Consider the following 9,142-nt stretch of genomic DNA (forward strand, 5'->3'; position numbering starts at 1 on the left):
GACTGAGCTCAGGCGGTGCCACCTCCTGGCTGGGGAGGTTGCACCGCCCAGTCTCGCTGGGAGGCTTAGCCCAGGCGGTGCCACCTCCTGGCCTGGGCGGTTGCACCTCCTGGTGCAATCAGGGTCCGAATGGTTAGTTCCATTCGGCCCAATTTTAGTCTTTCAGGGGCCCAATTGCCCCAAGATTAAGCCAATGGGATCACCTCCCATTTTCCAACTTAATCAGCGTGCTAACTATGATTAAATCTAAGACAATTTCTGCAGCTTTGCTTCGGTGCGTCAATCGCTTCTTCCGGCGAGTTTCCGGCGAACTTCCGTCGATCATCCGATGAACCCTCGGTGATGCTCCTGCGGACTTCCGGCAAACTCCTGGACTTTGCGATGATCCACTTGGCGAGTTCCGACGAGCTTCGCTTGGCAAGCTTCTGGACTTCTCGGATCTGTTCTCACAGAACCTCCGACGACCGTCCGAACTTCCGTCGAACTCTCGAACTCCCAACGTGATCATGAACTTGACTCCAGCGAACTCCTGCTGCTTGTCTAACTTTCATCGTAGTTAATCCTGCACACTTAAAACAAAACTTCGATCGAGACAATTAATCCTAAGCAATTAACCAAGTTGTCCGGCATGTCATTGGTCCCTCGACGCTTCGTCTGATTCTTCGGTGCATCGTCCTCTCCTGCGACCTATTGCCCAATCGGCCAGTTGACTCCACAACTCCGATATCCTTGGCACAATAACCGCTCTTCTTGGCCCGATGCCCGAGTCCACTGCCCGAAGCCTTCTGTCGATACGTCGACCGATCTACCGGCCCGACGTCCAATCTTCTGACATGTTCCTCCGACACAACATGATTTTCCTGCTTTAATTGTCTCATCCTGATCAAAGCATCCTGCGTCACTTAAAACGCAGATTAAATCATAAACATATATCAAGTAGTTTCATCATCAAAATACGAGATTCAACATGCTTCCCCCCAAACGGTCGCGCATGCTTGCTGTTCTCAACGCACCCTAGCCAAGTCTCCCACATTTGCATGCAAAATGTTTCTATGAGTGCTTTTCCCGCTCTGATACCATTTGTCATGGACTTAGTTGGTTTTGCCTAAGTCGTGCGGCACCTTTGCATGTCCGTCTGCAAAGGTCAACTTCCCTGAAACCTCCAATGGTCCCTTAGGACCGACAAAAGAGAAAACGAGTTAGAGAAAGCGCCTCACTCGAGATCCATAAGTAAAATTTCAGAAAACACTTCATAACCAATGCAAATTACAAACAAACTTCACAAGCTCTAAATGGTCGCACAATAAAGGATCCAAAATGGTCCACTATAGACCGATAGAAAATAGGACTGCTAAGCCTACTGCTAGCCCTTTACATGCTGTGCAAAGTATGAACAAACCAAAAGACATGGAGATACATAAGCATTATGTCAAACACCCCATTTACAATTTTGTCCATGACAAAAGGAAGATTTAAATAATAATAAACTCGTATCGTATACATAAAAGTACCAAAATATTTTTAATATTTTTAAATAGTATTAATTATAATTTTAACTAATAGAAAAAAATTTAATGTGATTAATGATAAGGAGTATGTATAAGATAAATTTTTGGATCACGAGGCATGTGTTAAATCAAAGTTTAGCGGATTAAATATGAAAATTAGTTGGTTTACAGGAATTTTTAGCAATTTTGCCAGTAAATAGACCCGCTTCATTACCTTCCGTCCATTTCCCTCTGCTTTCCTCCACCCCCATCTCTCTCTTCCCCTCCTAACCCCTCGCCATCTTTCCCGTGAAGCCCTAACTCGCGATCGGAGCGGTGCCGTTCCCGTTTCTGCTTGGTTTCTACGCCGGTGATCGATCGAGTCTGCTGAAGGTGCCGATTCCGTCGCCCGATTTGGAGAAAAGGATCGGTACTTCCGTCCGGCCGCGGCGGCAAGGATGAGCGCCCAGAAGAAGCGCAACTTTAAGATCGAGGCGTTCAAGCACCGGGTCGAGCTCGACCCCAACTACGCCGAGAGGACATGGAGGGTGTTGGAGCACGCGATCCACGAGATTTACAACCACAACGCCAGCGGCCTCTCCTTCGAGGAGCTCTATAGGTGCAACCCATTGCCTCGCTTCTTGATTTTGTTCTTCCCAAGACTTCACATTCTGTTACTGTACCCCCTTCTGTCTCTTCTCTCGTCAATGACATTGATGTGAGATATTTAAACTGGATGTTCCTCAGATTCATGAGTTAAAGGCATTATAGATATTTCTGTCTTATTTTTCATTCGCAAATTAGAAAGTTCACTTAACGTAATAGAGAACAATAAAAAATTTCTTTGTCCTCAAATTTATCCCACTTAGGTCAATGGCTTTTAGATCGAGATTGGCAAGGGTGTCGAATAATTAATTTATTACTTGGATATGCTAGTCCATGTTAAATGACTGAATTTGTCCAAAAGATTTTTGAGTAAGACAACAGATTTATGGTGACTGCACAATCTAGAATTTCTTACACCTCAATTGATTTATTACTTGGATGCATCCTAGCTCTGACCACAATCAGCTGTTGATTCTGATTCACTGATGTAGCACAGTATTTACTATTTAGCTGAGGATTAGGTTTGGTCAAGTTGAGTCGATCTAGTTTTGGTCTAGTATTTAACACATATTAGGTGCAGCTATAGTTTATGTATTGTTTTGAGCCGTATTAGGTTCTGGTGAATTTTATTTTCTAATTCATGCAGACTTCTATAGTTATTGTTGGCTGCCATTAGTATCATGCATTTGGATCTTAGTTCACACTATAATAAGAATCTATTTGATTCTTGTCAACTGGTTTTTTTTTTTTTGAGCCACTATAGCAGTCCAAGATCTTTATGGCTTTGTTTCTTAAATAACAGAGCTAAGTTCAACTAGGGTCTTCAAGTTCTATGTTCATATCTTGGTTTGGTTGAAAATTGGCCAATCTTAATACATGTTGCTGGACCTTCTTCCAAAGTCTTTTTAAAACTTAGGACATTCTATTCTGATGTTTGGGGTCCATTGGATGGCTAATCGTAGCATGGATGCAGATTGGTAAGTGCTAGGTGATTGCAGTCTAAATTTTCTAAACTAGAATGATTTTGGCAGATTTGGATTTTGGAATTTGTTAGTCAGACGTTGATCCAGCTGTAGCACTATATGATAGTTACATGGATAGTTATACTCTGTGGATTTCATGAACAAACTTTCTTATAGAATTGTGTCTTAGGTCAAATGGGAGATCTAAGGTTGTTAATGCTGTACGTTTTCATGGATATATAAAAAGAATGGAATACACATAGGAAAGGTGCTATGGAGCGCCATATGAGGTGTGTTCACCATGTCTCATGCGGTTAATGAGCTACAAGAGGGGGCCCCTATCAAGAACCGATTGTGTGAGAAGAGTTCCACCAGTGGGTCTTGAGCATTGCATCAATCAGCTGCATGACAAAAAGTGGAATTTGCCTGGCATAGGTCTTCCTAACCTTTGGTAAACAAAGTTTGTATCACACATTTGTATTCTACAATCCTTTCATGAAAATACAATCCATTTATGAAAAGCCCAAATCAACAACATTGACAACCATAACCATATCATCAATTGTAGAGCTCTCACATCTTTGCATATGAAATTTCTTTATCTAGGTAAAAAAGAAGCTAATAATTTAGCAAGCACAAGATACCTTACTTCTTGTAGTTTCTAATGAGCGACTTTCGTGTTCCATTGATTATAATGAATCTATGATCTAACATGGCAAATAACTAGACCTATGTCCTCACCTCTATTTCTCTCAATGTTCCAACCAAGACCAAACTAATTGGCATACTTACCGTATCTTGTCCCAGAACATTCCACATTCTAGGTTAATTTAAGTTATATAATTAACAACAGGGATCAAACTATACCTTTTAAGTTTTGATTGCTGGACCTCAAGCCTGAAAATCTCTTCTTTTTTTTTCTTATGGTGAAAAAATACTTTCAAATATAAGCTTTAGATCTTGTATCCTTCCTTTAGATTTGTGATATTGTGGTATTGCCACTTATTGATAATGTGTGCTTACTGTTTGTACTTATAATCATTTATTGGGCAAAATCATACATTGTACATGTTTTATGGACTTTGTAACAGTGGATTTTCTATTTTTGTTTTTTCTACTATCATTTAATAGACAAGATGTTTTATTGTTTAACAGTCGTAAACTTGTTTTGTTTCATGGCCCTCATAAATTTCATAAAGTTTTAGCTTCTATTTTCATTTGTGTGTGTATATACAAGGTTCGTAGATTCTTTCAAATAGTAAGGTTGTCGGGTGTTACTTTTCTTTCCTTTTTTTCTCTTGAGATCGGTATTATACTTTATTCTTAATGTTGATTTCTCGAGTCACATCTTATCATTCTATTTTTTCTGATTTTAGAACTGATCTTTGTCCTTCAAACTTTGGGATATGAAAAATGATGTGGAAATAAGTTACTAAATGATATCTGTGGTCATTTTGACATGTTTGTTGTGTTGCTGATTGAAGTGGATTGCAACTTTTGTTTTGATTTGTTTTCCCCCTTGTACATGTCAATATGACCTGTAAAGCTAGGGAGTAGAGGATGCTCACCATCATGCTGCTGAGACAACTGAAAATCATCACTGTCAATATGACTAGTAAAGCTAGGCTGTTAAGAGGATGCTCACCCTCAAGCTACTGAGCCAACTGAAGATTATAAATCTGCCTTGAATATTTGGATTTTATATGATGGTCTAAATTTCTAGGCATGGATGAGTCTCTATGCTAATTTGTTTTAAGGTGATTGAAGTTCATTCATCTATTCATCAACCATCTCATTGTTAGACTGGCTGAGAGTTTTATAATATTATTCGTTTCTAATCATTTTTGACGTAAGATGCTGTTGGTGTAAGATTAAAATTGCATCTACCATTTCCTTCTGGTGGCAAGAAATCTTGAAAATTCTCATTTTTACATTGACTTATTTGCTGCTGTGGGTGTGAAACACTTATGTTTCTTGGGTAAACCATATTTACTAAAAAGATCATGTTTTCCCTCTGACATCATTTCTTGATTCTGTTTTGGCTATTTTCTGATTTATACATTTGCAAGTATATGAAGTCGATATAGTTTTTTCTTATTCCATTTTCAAATTGCCTTTCTGATTGCAATTTTTGTGTTAAAATACAAATCTTTGATATTTTAGTTTCTCCTCTGTTTAGGAATGCTTACAATATGGTTCTGCACAAGTATGGGGAAAAGCTTTACACTGGACTTGTGAACACTATGACAGGACATCTAAAAGAAATTGCAAGATCAATAGAATCTGCTCAGGGAGGTTTCTTTTTAGAGGAGCTTAATGTAAAATGGGGAGACCACAACAAGGCATTACAGATGATCCGAGACATACTGATGTACATGGATAGGACATTTGTTCACAGTAGTCACAAGACACCTGTTCATGAGCTTGGTCTTAATCTCTGGAGGGATAATATCATCCATTCCAGCAAAATCCAGTCTAGGCTACTGGATATGCTCCTTGACCTCATACATAGGGAGAGAACAGGCGAGGTAATAAATAGAGGGTTGATGAGGAATATAACAAAAATGCTAATGGATCTCGGATCTTCTGTGTATCAAGAAGATTTTGAGAAACCATTTCTAGAGGTCTCAGCTAGCTTTTACAGTGTAGAATCTCAACAACTAATTGAGTGCTGTGATTGTGGTGAGTACCTCAGGAAAGCTGAGAGACGTCTTAGTGAAGAGATAGAGAGGGTCTCACACTACTTAGATGTAAAAAGTGAAGTGAAAATAACTAGTGTAGTGGAGGGAGAGATGATTGCCAACCACATGCAGAGGCTGGTCCACATGGAGAATTCTGGTCTTGTGAGTATGCTTGTAGATGACAAGTATGAAGACTTAAGCAGAATGTACAACTTATTCCGCCGAGTTCCCGATGGGCTTTCAACTATTAAAGATGTGATGACTTCCCACCTTCGAGACACTGGAAAGCAGTTAGTAAGTGACCCTGAGAAATTAAAGGACCCAGTGGACTTTGTACAAAATCTTTTGGATGAGAAGGATAAGTATGATAAGATAATAACCAAAGCATTCAACAATGATAAGACATTCCAGAATGCTTTGAACTCTTCATTTGAATACTTTATTAACCTAAACAACAGGTCTCCTGAATTCATATCACTTTATGTTGATGATAAGCTTCGTAAGGGGCTTAAAGGGGTAAGTGAAGAGGATGTAGAGGTAGTCCTGGACAAAGTGATGATGTTGTTTAGGTACTTGCAGGAGAAGGATGTATTTGAGAAATATTACAAACAACACTTGGCAAAGCGGCTTCTTGCAGGAAAATCTGTTTCTGATGATACAGAGAGGAGTATGATTGTTAAGCTCAAGACAGAATGTGGGTATCAGTTCACCTCTAAATTGGAAGGCATGTTTACAGACATGAAGACTTCCGTAGATACTATGCAAGGATTCTATACTAGTCAGTATTCTGAGATTGGAGATGGCCCCACCCTTGCTGTGCAAGTTCTTACAACTGGTTCATGGCCAACACAGCCTAGTGCACCTTGCAACCTTCCAGCTGAAATTCTTGTCATATGTGAGAAGTTCCGGACATATTATCTTGGGACGCGTACTGGGCGTAGATTGACATGGCAAACAAATATGGGTACAGCTGATATTAAGGCAACCTTTGGCAAGGGCCAGAGGCACGAGCTGAATGTTTCAACTTACCAAATGTGTATTCTTATGCTATTTAACTCTGTGGATCGGTTGACATACGGAGAAATAGAACAGGCCACAGAAATCCCACCTTCTGATCTGAAGCGTTGTCTTCAGTCTCTTGCTTGTGTCAAAGGTAAGAATGTCCTGCGCAAGGAGCCAATGAGCAAGGATATAGCTGAGGATGATGCTTTCTACTTCAATGACAAATTTACAAGCAAGTTTATCAAGGTGAAGATAGGAACTGTGGCAGCACAAAAGGAGTCAGAGCCAGAGAAGCAGGAGACTCGCCAAAGAGTGGAAGAAGATAGAAAACCTCAGATTGAAGCTGCAATTGTGAGGATTATGAAATCCAGAAGGGTATTAGATCATAACACCATTGTTACGGAGGTCACATCACAATTGCAATCTCGCTTCCTGCCAAACCCTGTTGTCATAAAAAAGCGAATTGAGTCTCTCATTGAACGTGAGTTTTTAGAAAGGGATAAAGCGGACAGAAAATTATATCGCTATCTTGCTTGAATGTCATATGACGTTTCCTGTGGATGGAGGTCTTACTCTGATTTCCATATAATTGGTATGCAAGTTCCTGCTCATGTATCCCCATGAAATCTCTTCTCCTATTTCTGCCTTCTGTTATAGTGCCCTTATATTTCAGTCTTGCAAAATCTTCTGAATTCTAGTTTATCCTAGATTCGTTCTTCCCAATTAAGTCATGTTGTTGTATGTCGGTTCCTTCTATTTTATCTCTATTATATTTGCACAGGTATATTTGGATGATGCAGTTAAGGCTTGAAGCTTATCTTAATGGGGATCATCTGTGAAAAAAGTTGCCAGCAACTTACAAGAGGGAAAGTTGTTTAGATGATGTACTGGGAAATATTGATCGAAGTCTTGTACTTGAAAGTCTCAGATGCCCCAGAAGTTAAAAGAGTTAGGGAGCAAAAAGAGCCCCAGAATCATGAGGTTCACTGTTCAGTCCACAGATCGAGTAGTAAAGCAATTTGTAGCAGTCTATTCAAGCTCTCTTGATATGTTTGGCAAATCCTTTAGTCGAATCTGTCCTTTGTGTGATGCCATTCTACATGGAAGTCCATTCTACATGTTGATCCTGAAATTGCCGAAACTTGCTATGATCAAGCTTAAGTCCAACGAAAGTGAGGCCCCTTAATTATTTATTTTTTGTGCATGACTGATTGGAAAATTCCTCCCGTGTGTTTGCTGATTTGCTAATTTATTTTTCCACCTTTCTCTCTTTTTTTTAATGGTAAAAGTCTTTATTATCACAACTTACAACAATGTTTACAGCAGCAGTGCAGGTTCACTACTTTTTTTTCTCTCAATACAGTGACACCATAATTTGATACCCATCCATGTGTGGTCGTTACAAATTTGTGGCTTGTCACACTCCCTTCTGCCTCCCAACAAGACAGGTTGGTGAGACTGTCAGCCTGTCCTGGGACCGTTAGACAGACAAGTAAAGTAGCTTTGACCAGGGTCCAGTTTCGTTTTAGTTTCGTTTCGGTTCGGTTCGAAGTATAATTGAATCGGTCTCAAATCAAATTGAAATCAGTTAGGGCTGTACGATTCTGGTTCCTAGGTTTGAGAAACCGAAACCGTCGGTTCCAAAATTAGTCGTTCAAGAGTCAAACCAGTTCTGGTTCGAATCATCGGTTTGATATTTTTTTTTTTCTTGAAGTAGGGGTTTATCAAACGATCGGTCCAACGGTCCACTCTTGGCCTAACAAGCGAATGATCAATTTATCTCTCTCAATATTCATATAAATGGTTATTTTTAGAAATACTTTGATTATTTCATAAATAAAAATTATAAAAAAATAAAAAGATAAATTTGTCTCTTTCAATAATTAAAGAATAACTAGTTTTAGGAAAGAAATATATTCAAAAATCCTATAAATACCTCCTCAAATCGTTAATTCTTTCTCTCACATTTATAAGCACTCGTTAAACATTGTTAAGATCGCTCCATAATTTTGATGTCTTTCGAAAGTCTCATTATGGCAATCCAAAAAAACCAATATATTAACGTCATACATGAGGCAAGGGAAATTGATACGATGGCCAAAGTAAAATTGGACATCTTTTAAGTTTTACATCAAAAAGTTTGAAATATCGATGACTCATTCTATGTGATATGTAACTATTATGACCATATTTTAAAATTTAAAGAAGGAAAATTATGTTAATCCCATTTTTCATTTTTCTATTGAAAAAATCATGAGGCGTTAGTTATATTAACTTTTGTAGAACACTTATCTTTCGATTTTGATGAAAAAGTTAGTTTAAATTAATTATTGTCAAGAGGTTTTGAATTCATTGCTCAACGAGTTCCTCCAATCACTCATATTCCCACTTTACATAATTTTTT

At 38.8% G+C, this 9,142-nt stretch overlaps 1 protein-coding gene across 2 annotated transcripts; it reads left to right on the top strand.

Moving 5' to 3' along the window:
• Positions 1-1,730: 1,730 nt before the first annotated feature.
• Positions 1,731-7,931, top strand: LOC103972876 (cullin-3A). 2 transcript variants are annotated; one of them, XR_001976433.2, is made up of 3 exons: positions 1,731-2,106; positions 5,235-7,330; positions 7,520-7,931. XR_001976433.2 is itself a non-coding variant. In XM_018821167.2 (2 exons), the coding sequence occupies exons 1-2, from the start codon at positions 1,946-1,948 to the stop codon at positions 7,273-7,275; spliced, it is 2,202 nt and encodes a 733-aa protein (XP_018676712.2). In that variant the 5' UTR covers positions 1,731-1,945; the 3' UTR covers positions 7,276-7,512. The 2 variants fall into 2 exon arrangements, 1 of the variants encoding a protein (XP_018676712.2); XM_018821167.2 differs by lacking the exon at positions 7,520-7,931 and having other exon boundaries at positions 5,235-7,512.
• Positions 7,932-9,142: the final 1,211 nt, after the last annotated feature.

Source organism: Musa acuminata, chromosome BXJ1-8, assembly GCF_036884655.1.
Source record: "Musa acuminata AAA Group cultivar baxijiao chromosome BXJ1-8, Cavendish_Baxijiao_AAA, whole genome shotgun sequence".
In the NCBI taxonomy this organism is placed as follows: domain Eukaryota; kingdom Viridiplantae; phylum Streptophyta; class Magnoliopsida; order Zingiberales; family Musaceae; genus Musa; species Musa acuminata.